The sequence below is a fragment of the Varanus komodoensis genome, unplaced genomic scaffold (assembly GCF_004798865.1).
Source record: "Varanus komodoensis strain SLA01 unplaced genomic scaffold, ASM479886v1 scaffold6_2, whole genome shotgun sequence".
NCBI classification, from domain to species: Eukaryota; Metazoa; Chordata; class Lepidosauria; order Squamata; family Varanidae; genus Varanus; species Varanus komodoensis.
In genome coordinates this window covers 582,904-596,247 of record NW_025336346.1, presented here as the reverse complement: position 1 = coordinate 596,247, position 13,344 = coordinate 582,904, and the positions used below count along the sequence as shown (strand labels likewise).

The following is a 13,344-nucleotide window of genomic DNA, read 5'->3' as shown; positions in this document are numbered from 1 at the left end:
GTTCAGCAGTGCACAACAGGCAATCGGTTGCTGAGTCATACACTGGTAATCCTGGACTTCACAACAGTTTCAAAAAGAGTTGGTAGGTAGTTGATTTATAAGATAAAAGAGGGCTGGGTTGATGTTGCATCCTGGTTTTACTCCTTTTTCTTGTTTGAAGGTCTTGTATAATTCTTTATGTATTACACACATTTGATGAATTGGCACATGAATCCAATGAGCTTGTGAGCTCCTTCCAGTGCTTGTTTTGTAGCAAAATTAAAGCTTAGTCAAAAATGCCAGATGGAGTCAAAACATACTGAAATCAAATATTTTCCCCTTGTTTATATATGCTTTGGCTAAGAAACATCTGTAAGATACAATATGTCCAGCCGTTCACTTTCCATGAAGAACGACTGTTCAGTTTGTCATAATGTGATTTCCGCTCCCACTCTCCAGAATTGCATTATTAAACTATTGAGGCTTCTACAGCAATTTTCGGATGCTGTTCCAAATGCATATACCAGCCTCTCTCATTTCAGTGCTCACTGTTGAAAACTGCAGGCATCATTCCATCTGTTTTTGGGCCTCTAGGAGCATATGGTTTTTCCCCCGTGAGAAGGAATAGTACCCACAGATAGCATGTCAGAAGTGAAAACCAACATAGATTTTCTAAGAATGGACTATCAAATTCCTGTATCTCAGCTTTCCCCAGTTGGGTGTCCTCTGTATGTATTAGACCTACAACTCCCATAATCCTTTGCCAAATCCTCAGTGTATCTAGAGGCCGTTGTATCCAATCTGTGAGCAAGCAGTGTGTTCTTTTCAGTTGTGATCTGCTGATTTCCCTGTCTCTTCTGCTTGGTTCAGCAACATTCATTGCAGCTGCATGGAGCAAAGCCTTCTATCAGGACCAGTAGTGTATCACCTAGGGAGGCCCTCTCCTTGTATCCCCTTGTCATAGGGCTTCTGAGATGCATCTGGCTCAAGGTCTCATGCGGAGTGTGATGGATCAGCCAATCCTATCTTGCCTTTCTCAGGTGGGAGCTGGTGCCATTGGCTGCGAGCTCTTGAAAAATTTTGCCATGATTGGCTTGGCTGCTGGCCAGGGTGGAAGCATCACTGTGACAGACATGGACACCATTGCAAGATCCAATCTCAACAGGCAGTTCCTCTTCCAGGAGCGGCATGTGTCTGTAAGTTTCCGGGGCTGAAGGCACACGAAGTGGGAAGAGGGGGTGCTGGTGGCAGCAGGAGAGGTAGTTTGGCCAGAATCTGGAGGGCTGGATCTCATCAAGACTTTAGTCTAAGAGAGTCTAGGGTCTGGCCCACCTTCCCATTACCTTCCCTTCTGGTGCTCTCACTGATGACCCTGGCAATAGCCCAAATGGACTGTTCCTTGCTTTGCCTGCCCCAAAGCCACCTAATAATATTCTCTTTGTCCCCGTAGAAGCTGAAGTCAGAAGTGGCAGCTGCTGCCATAAAGGGCATGAACCCCAATCTCAATGTGATAGCTGAGCAGAACCAGGTTGGGCCTGAGACAGAGCACATCTATGGGGATGACTTCTTCCTTGGCTTGGATGGTGTCGTCAGTGCTGTAGACAACTGGCAAGCTAGTGAGTGCTTCAAACAGAATACCTGTGTGCTTTTTTTTTTTTGCTATATTGAAGTTGCATATCCAGGTCTTTGTCATAAGCCTGCCGCACCCAAAATGAATTATGTTAAACAAATATCTTTGCTTGAATAATCTGAATAATACTAATAATAGTCAGTGAATAATACTAATATTTGCACCTACCTGAGCTTTCTAATAGTCAAAGGGCTCCACAGACCCCATCTAGTTGTAGTGCTTACCTCCAACAACCTGACAGGTAAGCCTGTGCTTTTTTGCTCTTGTTGGCACTATATATCATCATGCCCATACCGCAGATTAAAAGCTGAGGTTGGGAGAGAGGAGCTTTCTTAAGGTCATGTAGTGAGTTCATGACAGAGGTGAAATTTGAATTAGGGACCCTGATTCACTGAGCAATCCTATGGATGTTTACTCAGAGGTAAATCCCACCATATTTAATCTGACTTACTCCCAGGTGTGTGTGTGCAAAGGGTTGTGCAGTCAGTCTTCCTGACAGCTATATGCATGTCTGCTCAACAGTGAGCCCCTCCGAGTTCAGCAGGACCTAATTTCTGGTAGGTGTGCATAAGATTGCAGTGTTAGCCTTTGTACGACACAATGTTCTTCATGTTCTCAAACTGAACCAGGTATGCAACATTTGTACTAATGTTATTTGTCCCAGTAATATGGGCCTCTCTTGTAGTGCAGTTAGGGCAGTGGCCCGTGGAGCAGAAGGGAGGAGGGATGCTGCAAGGAAGGGCAATAGATATGTGTGCAAGCCAGACACACAGGAATAGCAAGACAGGAAGTTGCATAGGTAGGCATAGGAGACACTCAGCCTTTTGATTCCTGGACACATTGATTGTGTACTCACTGACATTTGAATCATTAACAGAAAGGCATGTGCATGCGCTTTTCCTTTGCAGTTGCAAACGGATTATTTTTAAAGGAGCAGAAGTGAAGAAGTGCTCAAGAGCATCAGGGAATGGCCTTTAACTGGATCCATGCTAGATAGACTGGCTGGGGCGGGCCAGCAGCCACCTGGCCCTTATATCGAAAGCTGATCTGTTCCTAGAGGAAGCTATATAGTCGACTGTATAGTGTGTTTTGCTGAAAGACAGTGAAGGCCAAAGTGTGTGCATGAGGAGGGAGAGGCAAGGAAGATCTGTTTCCAGAGGCGGGAAAAAACAGGACTGCTCCTACTCCTGAGGCTTCCCAAGCCTGCCAAAGGCATCCCAATCTGAATTCAAAGTCAAGAGCCTTGGATATATCTTACAAATGCAAATTTGTAGGAAAGAAACTGTGTGGATATATCTAATGGCACACTTGCTATGTAGATTTCTTCAATCTGGTTCCCTTCAGGTGTTTTGGGCTATAGCTCTGATGGTCAAGCATTCCTGGCCATTGACCATCTTGGCTGGGGCTGATGGGAACAACATTTGGACAGAACCAGTTTCAGGGAGGTTGCTGCACGTGATGTGCATGTTGTTCTGTTAATCAACACAACATTCTCTGGGTCTATATTTTTCATGAGTAGGTTCAAAGTCCTCAGGTCAAAGACAAATCATGTCTCTCTCCTTCTGCCCCCTTCCCTGTACTGTGAACCTAATAATACTGGCCTACCTTACAGGATTGTTGTGAGGATGATTGAACTACTGTGTCTTTTGAACATAGCTATATGACAGCCAAACATTTCTCTTGTCAGGAAATGGCCGCTGTATACTTTTGAGGTATAAGTCAGAGAACCAAACACACACTGAGCTTCTGCTTTGCACATCTGTTTTAAAAATAAAACATAGATTTTGTGGGTGCTGATGGGGAAAAGGCTGCATAGCAACCTGTGAAAAAGGAGCTTAGTGGATATCAGACAGTGTCCTTCTGGGAAGATATGGCCTAACCTACTTTGTACTAAGTGTATATGCAGTCTATACAGGGAAAGGAATCTGAGTGGCTGCAGTCTCTTCCCACATTCCATCTTAAGGTCATAACCAAATGCAGCCTCTGGGATTTGAGCATCAGCCACTTTCCCCACTATAATAGCCACTTAATTAACCATTTTTTTCCTGATGAAGTGTTCCAGAGGACTGGAGAATGTGTGCATTATTTTGTGACCTTAACTTTGACCTAATAAAGGTATTGCTGAAATATGGATTTTGGAATCTTGCTATAGCTGTCAGTGTTCTCCTTTGCCCCATTCCCAGGCCATTTTCTGATGAAGAGTTAGATTCCAGGGTGGAAGCACTGAAGGGAAGAAAGCACAAAAGAAAACTGCCTTGTGCCTAGTAATGAGCAAATTTATCAACTACTATCTTTGTACTGTCCCATTTTTGGATCAGATTGCAATTTTCTTAAAAAATCTGCATGAAAATTCAAACATATTTCTGTGTTTGGTTTTTAAAATGTGTGTTGTATGCATTTTTCAATTGCATGCATTTGAGTCTAAATTATTTGAAATATACACATTTTGCTGAACTATTTTTCCATTGATTCAATTGGCTTTGTGCACACTGTTCCAAATACCTGCATCTTTGATATGCGCCATTTCAAATGTGCAGTTTTGTGACAATTTTTTTTCATTTGTACAACTTGTTTCCTCTTGAACTGGACTGTAGACTTTGACATCTTGATTGTGCTCCAGTTCATGCTCAGGAAGTGTGAATTTAGTAAATCTCAGTGAAATGCTAACTGAACTCACTGCATAGCCACCCCTGTGTGTGCCTTCTCTTTCTCCTTTGTCTGCAGGAAACTATATTGGCAAAAGATGCATGCAGTTTCACAAACCTCTGCTTGATTCTGGAACAAATGGCACCAAGGGGCATGTCGAGGTCCTTATTCCCCATCTGACACAGCCCTACAGCAAAGTTTTAGACATAGATGAGAGAGAGTACCCTCATTGCACCCTTCGCTATTTCCCCAGCACCATCCAGCACACGATACAGGTATGGGAGGGGGCTGTTTTTCTCCATTCTGCCCCTTATTCTTCCAGCCACAGATCTGCTCTGCAGTGCCTGCTGCCAAAGGCCCCTCTCCTGCCTTTCGCTCCAGCTGGTCCAGGGGAAGCTTCCTTCTCAGCTGCCAAGCAGTGCTCCTCCGAGCTCCTTGCCTGGCCCCTTGGCTTCATTTACTCTTTCCAGGCAGCTGCAGCAGGGCCAGGGTTGTCAGCAGTGTTGACGGCAGGATATGGGGTCCAGCTGTTTCACCCAGAAGCCAGGCCAAAGTCTTTCACCCTCTGCAGAGCTTCAGCTGCTTATTCTCTTTCTGTGGCAGGGGCAGAAATGGGGGTAGCATGTTTCACCTTATTGCACGGCTCTGGGAGGATGCTGACGGGGACACTTTGCTGGGAAGTCCACAACTCGTGTCAGGGCCCTGGGAGTGGGCAACAGAAGTAGGTGCTAAGCTTTAGGGAACTGCCTTACATGCCCAGACTATGCCCCTAGTAGACCCGAGGAACTGTTGCAGCTGGAAACAAGGGGCTCACTAACCATGCAATCCAGGGCCCACTTACACTGGAAGTAAGTGCCACTGAACACAATGGGGTGGCTTCTGAGCAAATGCATAGGATTCCATAATGTGTAATACATCAGATGGCGGATATCTACTGATGAGGTTCATTTCCTTTCTTTTGCAGTGGGCCAGAGATCAGTTTGAAGGTCTTTTCAAGACAGCGGCTGAGAATGTCAACAAATTCCTGAAGTGAGTTCAGGGCAGGAACTTGACTATGATGAAGCTAACAGTTAAAAAAAAAGTCCAGTGGGGGAGCCATAAAAGAACTGTGTTGAAAGTGGAGTGAATTTGGCTGGTCTCCCCCAGCCATGGCTTTGGCAGCTGGGGATGATAGGGGTTGTAGTTTTGCACATCTTGAGGAGAACCAGATTGAGGGAGACTGGCAATTCATCAGGAAAAGGAGGTAGACAAACTTGCTAGATATTTAGTATCCATCTCTAAGCTTCAGTGAGAGCAGTGGCTTGTTCTTAGATGGAGCATAAGAAGTGGAATTGCCTAGTGGAGGATTTCAATCCTCGTTCCTTGTGCATAAGGTGACCAGTTGAAAACTGAGTGACAAAAATGGGGGATGTGCAGCCCTCTTAAAACCTGTTGTTTCCACAGGGAAATGTGTCTTTCCAGCTCTGTTCTTGTTCTAGAATACGAGTGTGGCAAGATCATTAAAATATTGGCCATGTACAGTCCCTCAGCCAGTTGCCTTCTGGGAATTGGGAGTTTTGTGATTAGACATGAGGGCAGCCATTTTGTGAATGGAAGAGTCCTCCCCCAAGGCAGCCATTTTCTGAGAGTTCCAGATATGTTCACCAGCCCAGAATGGCTTAGAGCTCCTGTTCCTAGGTTAACCCAGACAAACACTTGCTGAGCTTGGGCCAGTCTCTTGTCTTCCAACTTAGTCTGTGAGAAAGATATCAGATAACCAGTAGGTAAGCTGCTACTTGGATGATGGTTGGGGTACACAACTTCCAAACAGGCATGCAATATACAAACACAGTTAGCATACAGACTTGGGCCTACCTGCTGCTCTTGCCTTTGATACTGCTTGGTTCCAAAAGGTACCTGGCATGTTCTTTCCCATCCTGATTGCTTACAACTTTTGGTGGGAAGCCACAAGTATCCTGGGAGAGGCCTCACCCTTAGGGTCTACTTATCCTGGTTGGAGATGATAAATCTGCTGGGAGAAATAACAGGACCTCTACTGTGGTTGCCCCCAAGACTATGGAGCCAACAATCAAATAAGGTCCCGTTGTGGTCCTACCTCTTGCTTACTCAGGTGAGAAAAGTAAAGCTCATTTATCTAGGCAAGCTTTTTGGAGGAGAGGCTGATGATGCAAGTCTCATACTGTTTAGGATTGTATAAAGAGAATGAAGCTCTCTAGGATCTGGTTGGTTAAGTGTGTTTTAAATCATTCATTTTGGGTTTCTTTATTGATGTGTGTCAGCTGCTTGGGCATTTGGAAAGACAGTATAGACATTTTAAACATAAAATTGATACAAATTGCTTCATAAGAAGAAGTTAACCAGCGAGGTTCTTTCTCAAGTTCCACCACAGACAAATTATACTCTTGTCTACAGTGATCCCAGCTTCCTAGAGAACAAAAAGGTGGAAGGTTTGGAGATCATGGAACAAGTGAAAATCAGACTTCAGGAGAAGCCACAGAACGAGCGAGATTGTGTGATATGGGCCCGGAATCTTTGGGAGCGCCTCTTCTCCCATGATATCCAGCAGCTGCTGCACAACTTACCACTTGATTATGTGAGACATAGCTCCCGTTGTTAGTATAGACCCTGTCCTTTCTCCATTCATTTCCTGGCTCTTTGTCCACCCCTTTTCTCTTTGCACATTGCCTTTCTCTGTTACTCACTGCTTACTCTGCGAGTTGCAGTTCGCATGTTTAGAGCCAAATGCAGCAGACTTAGTTGGCAGCTGCTTACTGAGCTGTACTGCAACCAAGGGGTGGTCCTCCTGCTGCCCAGCTTTTTGACTTCTGGACACTGGTGACATCAGGTTTCATAACTCACTCCAGTCTTCCTGGTCCGACCCCTTAGGTGGGCCACCTTGGGGAGTGGGGAGGCCTCTTTCCCACCCTATATCCAGGGGCTACTCTCCTGTTACTGCTACTGTACAATTATACTGATGGATTTCAGCACCAAATCAGTGTAGGGAGTTAACAAGGACAAACTTAGCTTGTTTTGAAGCTAAACCACTAATTATTTTGCCACCAAATTTCAGTGGTGGGATGGTGGAGGCCATACTAGGGGAGGGAGGTGGGTACATGCTGCTGGTGGGCTACAGGTTGCCCACCCCTGCCCTAGGAATAGTCCACTCATCCTTAATCCTGCCAGTCCTCACTCTGGGCTCTTTCTGAGTGGATTCACACAACCAAACTAACAAACCTTTTTCTCCTGCTGACTCTCTGATTGCCTGAAATCCACTTGTGTATAGCTTTCAGCTGTGCAGGTGGCCACAGGAGGGTCAGGACCCTGCAGAATGAGAGGCAGAGGGCATGCTGCAAGACAGCTGTAGGCCAAGTGCAAAGCTGGAAGTCTGATGGCCAGAGGCAAGTGTGGTGGTCCAGACCAGACTGGGGGCATGGCAAGGCTATGTTAAGTTTCTTAGGCTGCTGAGAACCAAACCTAAGATGGTTTTATCAGAGATGAGGCTCAGAAGCAGCCTGCTATGGCTGGAGCCCCAGTCTTTCATGTGAAGCCCTGACTGTCTGGGAGGCCACTGTCTGCTTCACCACCCTACTGCCCATGAGAGTTTGTTGAAATAAAGGTACAAGGGCTCTGATGTGCTCTCTTGTAGCTAATCTCCCTGTATTAGCTGGCTCTTTGCCCACTTGTGCTTCACCTTCTGCTCCCATCCCCCCATTTGAATCCTTCTGCCTGGAGGTTTTTACTGATATCAAATGCCCTCCTCTCCACCATCCGTACATCCAGTTTTAGAAGAGTGCTGTCCTTCGGAAACAGGATACTTCAAAGACATACACAGGGACTTGGGGGCACACGTGAATTAGTGCATGCATAATTGCGCTTTCTTTTCCTGTAGGCCTGAGCCCCAAATCTTTTTAGTACTTAGCAACACAGTGAGTTTTCCTATGAGGCCCATAGCAAAGCAAGGCCCCTGCTGGTTCTCCAGATCAACTGATTCCTCTGAGCTGACTAGCTACAGTCCTTCTTCCTGCTGCAGCAGCACCACAAAGCCCAGGGTAACTATTCCCTCCATCTGTTGCCCCAGTGGTGCAGAGGGTAAGTAAGACCTGTTATGGACCCCGTCTGGGGTTGCACCTTGGCCAGCCTCTCACCCTCACCATTTCTGGTGGCTCCTGAAAAGGCAAGGCTTCCTCTCTCTGCTCCTGACTCCCTTTGTAGGCCTGGCTCTCCAGCTGCCGAAGCACTCCATAGTTCTCAGTACTTGGCAGCTGGGCTTCTGGGTCACCGTTAAGTCCTTGCAGTAGCTGATCAGGCAAAGCACTTGGCTCACCACCTCAAATGGTGTCCGGAGCATCATCATCAGCTACATGTGAGGCTTCTCAAGTAACTGTCCCCATTTTTCTCAGCCATCACAGAACTGTTGCACCAGCTGGAACATCAGCTTCTTCCTTTCTTCTTCCTTCCTCCTTCCTTTCTAGGGATGTTGCTAGTATTTGCCTCCGTTCTCGCACAGGCAGGCCTTGGCTCACTGTTTCTGGAAATAAAATCCAGGTTCTCACTCCTCACTTCAAACAGTGAGACCTGTCAGTGGTTCGAACTGCTTACCTTACATGGCCATTGTGGCAAATCTACACATTTCTGTGATACAAACTTTATTTGCACACAGTAATGTAACTAGGGCTGGATGGGGCCAAATGTTTTGATTTCATAGCCTGGGGTAGCAGTGGGAATGACTGCCCAGGAAGCAGGGGGTATCAGGACAGCAAAAACCAGCCACTTAATTCCTGCAGCCAGATCGAGAATCTAGAAGAAGCAGTTTTAAAGAACGGTGGTGGAAGGTGGAGAAAAAAGTGCTGGTCTGTTTTGTGGCTGAAGTAATATCCATGTATACTAAAAAAAGCTCTGCCTTCCTGGTAAGGCCTTTACAACCAGGGCCTAAAATACCCTAGCAGCACCATTCATACACATACGTATAGTCTGAGGATCAAGATGACGATTCATAGCATTCACAGATCAATATAGTTCTGTTCCCCATCAGATATATAGCGGGGTGCATAACTCCATAGGATTTCCTACAGAGAAGAAGTTGTCCCTTTCAGTATTAGTTTGAGCACAAGTCCTGTGAGGTATATGGGCCTCTCACCTTCTCTAGTGAGGGGAAAAATGAGTCATCTCCGTCCATTACCTATGACTTCTTTGGCTATGCGAACTCCCATTGAAGCACATCTCCAACAAGTTTGCCAGCTATCAGCTGTCCTTTGTGAGATCTTAAGAGACATTGTTTCCAGGCATCCAGTGCTAGCACTACTAACAGAAATCACAGAATAAAGAATTCCAGAGTTAGAAGGGATCCTGAATCTCTTTGGAAGCAGGGACACTGGGCTATAAGTGATCCCTGGAATGGCATTTAGACTAACTCCAAACCTTTCATCAACCTTTGCATTATTGTATTGCTTTGTCATTATAATAGGTATTTGTCATGGTCTTTGGCTGGAGCAATAAAACTCATGGAATGACCCAAAAAGGATGGGCTAGTGTCACTTGTATTCAGTTCTTCCTGTTTCCCCCTGTTTATGCACGTAGACCATTGATGATCCCTTGGCCCTGGCTGAAAATTCCATTGCAGTGTAGCTGGAGCCAAATTCCTTTTCCCTTCATCACCTTGCCTGTGTCCTTACTAATAGTGATATGTCTGTGGGTCTATGGCACATCCTTGGAACACTGAGGCCATTATTCCCCCCATCTCTTTAGGATCCTTTGTTTGTTCCTTAAACATAAGTAAGGCTGGAAACCAGCTTGCTACAATCATAGCATTTGGCAGTAGTTGTTAGACTAACAATTGGCAGTAATGATTTTGTGGGAAACCAAAGGGCTCTCAGAGGAGCAGAATTATATCACTTCAGAATATGAGTGGTACATACAATGTGCCCAAAGTATCAAGCTCTTCTCTGAACTTTGGAAAATTAGCTACGTAGGCTTTTTCCTGGCCTTTGACTTTTACTGCACACTCTCCCTCTCATTTCCAGCTCTTGAGATTGCAGAAACAGTTGGCCCTCTTCCAACCCTTGGCCAGTGGAGTTTCCTTCCTTGCACTTCTTTCCCCCACCCGGTACTGCTTCCTGACTGATCCCATCTGCCTTTGTGCCTCCAGGAGACAAGCTCTGGACATCCCTTTTGGTCAAAGCCCAAGCGATGCCCACACCAGCTGGATTTTGACTACAACAATGTGAGTGAGGACATTGTTCTCAGCTTGGGAACTGGGGATTGTAGGATGAGACAGAGATGGCATCCTCAGTACCAGGAGTAGAGTGACCTGGTGCTCACTAAATCCATATCTTTTAATCTGTTTGTTGAGGTTAATGGGAATTGGAATATAAAACACCTGGAGGGTACCAAGTTATCCATCCCCTGCAAAAAGCATCAAGAAGAAGCCTGGGCATTTATTCATCAAGGTTTACCACTCATGAGCCTTGATTTTAATAAAGCAACAGAGGTCAATTTGCAACAACAAGCTCAGTGAAAGGAAATTGGTGGCTGTTTTGGCCATTGTTTGGAACTGAAGGCAACCCCCATCTGCTTTCCAGCTATTTACTGTGGATGATAGTATAGAGGTACTCCAGATCTTACTGACAGAAGACTCTGGGGTTGTTCATTTCAAGCGTGCTCTGTTAAAAGGGTGAGCTGGTCTTGAAGTGGGCCCATCTTATCACTCTATAGAAGACTGGGTTGCAGTTAGTCCAGAATTCTTTGAGCACGTTTGGGAGACAGCATGGTTCCGGGTCAGGCAACAGGCATCATGTATTAAGCTGACTGGGGCAGAAGGAAGGCTTAGCAGAAATGGGAAAAAGTCTACATTTCTGGAAGGGCAGTCAGTGTAGCCTACTCCTAGTTGTGGGGAACAAGAAACAAGAAGGCTGCAGTGAGGAAGGAGAAATAGATTTAGTGCTGAATCCACCATTTGTACTTTTTACAGACTACCCACTTGACCTTCATTCGTACTGCCAGTATCCTCTTTGGCCAAACGTACAAATTTCACATGAAGGAGGACGAAGCTGCTGCCATCCAAATCCTCTGTGATATGCACCTGCCATCCTTCCAGCCACATCAAGGAGTGTTTATCCCCGTCACTGACGAGGAGATGCAGAAGCATTCTGGGGGCTCTGTGAAAGGTCAGATATCCTAATGGTTCCTATGAGACCTGAGCACATTTTTCTCTCACCTAAGGCTCTCCAGATTTGTTGGACTACAAATCCCAGAATTTCCCAGTTAGCATCCTGGGAGTCGTGCTCCAACACAAGGCATTAGATGGGGGAAGACTGCCATGGAGCACTCTGTCTGAAACAAATTGATGTTTTAATTTCTGCATTGCTTAGATGATCTCATGTCACTGCTGAGTTTTCTCTTTTCCAACTGCATCTTTCAGATCAGATGAGGCTGGCCAAGCTGAAGCAGGAATTGGCAGAACTAAAGCAAAAGCTGGAAAAAGATGGTGCCTGCATATCTAGTCTGATGGAGCCCGTTCACTTTGAAAAGGTGAATACATGCCAATATGTTTCTCTCTTGCTTTGTGTTTCCTTACACTGGAGTGTTCCAAAGAAGGAAGAAAGTGACCTTTCCCGGAGGCAGGATTCTGCCATTCCAACCATGACCTCCCTGTTGGCAGCTCTGCCAAGACTTCTTAATCCTGGATCATTTCAAATGATTCACAGACATATTTCCCCACTGCTCCAGTATCTGTGAAGGGCGTGTATAGGCAAGAGCCACAAAATATTTGGTATTCAGGGTTCAGTTACATCAAATACAAAAGTTTGCTTATCGTGGCTAAGAGGCTGAGCTTTGAATCAGGAGAGTTCCTGTTTAGAAACTCACCTCTGCCATGAATGCACTAAATTTTATTATTCATTTACTTTATATTATCCCATAGCTGAAGCTTTCTGGGCAGTTCACAAAAGTTAAAACCACAAAATACAACTTTATAAAATATAAATCTATTCAAAATAGAAAAAAACAGAGTAAATACCAAATTAAAAGTAAACACACCTGTGTAAAATGTAGAATGTGTAAAACATAAAACACATTTAAAGCAAGCAATCCTCAGATCCAGCCCTCTGTCTGCAATACAAGAACAATAAATACTGGCCTACCTTGCAGGATGGGCCACAGAGACTCTGGTGAGGAAGCAGGCCTCAGAGATGGGAGAAAGGGGTGGTGAGTTAGCTTTCTCTTGGTCTGTTCAAGACATTCTGTAGGGGAGAAAATGGGAGTAAGAAGTGCCTAGCACCAGCTCTATTCCCACTTCCAAAGCTGTTGCCATCAAATTATGGGCCAACTTTCACTTTTGCCTGTGACTTGATTATTGCTCTTTTAAATCCTTGTTCTACAAAGTTGCATATCTTCTGTTCATTTATTTCACTTCTGAGAAGATAGTTTGGCCTGTATATGCTGTGCTATTAAAAATCCAACAAATTAATAAAATGTCAATGCCAAGACAACTCATGCTCTGCGATGAGAGAAGACAAACATGGTGGCCATATAAATCAGGGGTAGAGAACCTCAAGTGTAGTCAAATCTGACCCTCCAGAGCTCCCAGTCTGACTCTCTGTCATTCCCCAGAAGGCCACACCCCTTCCTTTGGCTACTCCCCTTTTCCCTCAACCAGCAGTCATTTGGTGGTTGACTGAATTTTGTGCAGATTTTTCTCCCATTCTAAAAAGTTCGAATGTTCTCCTGAGGCTTAGTTACTGGCAATAATAACTTGAAGCTAAAACACATGGAGTTTTTGGTATTTTTGGCTTTACCCCCTTTGCCTTTGGTCTGCCCCTTTTAACCTTCAGCCTCACCTTCTGCCTTGTGGTTCCTAAGAACTTCTCCAAAATTGAATTCAGGCATTGGGCTGAAAGAGGCTCTCTTTTTCTGCTATGAATTATGTAAATAAGGTATGCTGGATCATGTGTATGACCTTTTCTGCTTCTCCTAATCATGGAATGGGGGAGAGAGTTAATTGAAGCACAGAAGGTTCTCCCCTTAGCTGTTGAGCGTCTAACTTAGTTAGCACCCTATGGCCATCACCATCTTAACTTCTAAGATTTTACCAG

General features: G+C 45.1%; 1 protein-coding gene across 1 annotated transcript in view; it reads left to right on the top strand.

Annotated features, from left to right (window-relative positions):
* Positions 1-13,344, top strand: part of UBA7 (ubiquitin like modifier activating enzyme 7) — a 43,271-nt gene that overhangs the window by 23,093 nt on the left and 6,834 nt on the right. Inside the window, exons 13-21 of the mRNA XM_044451491.1 lie at positions 1,020-1,175; positions 1,430-1,595; positions 4,334-4,530; positions 5,220-5,284; positions 6,668-6,848; positions 10,401-10,475; positions 11,223-11,418; positions 11,673-11,979; positions 13,243-13,264. Coding sequence (XP_044307426.1) covers positions 1,020-1,175; positions 1,430-1,595; positions 4,334-4,530; positions 5,220-5,284; positions 6,668-6,848; positions 10,401-10,475; positions 11,223-11,418; positions 11,673-11,979; positions 13,243-13,264 — 1,365 coding nt within the window. The remainder of the gene's footprint in view (positions 1-1,019; positions 1,176-1,429; positions 1,596-4,333; positions 4,531-5,219; positions 5,285-6,667; positions 6,849-10,400; positions 10,476-11,222; positions 11,419-11,672; positions 11,980-13,242; positions 13,265-13,344) is intronic.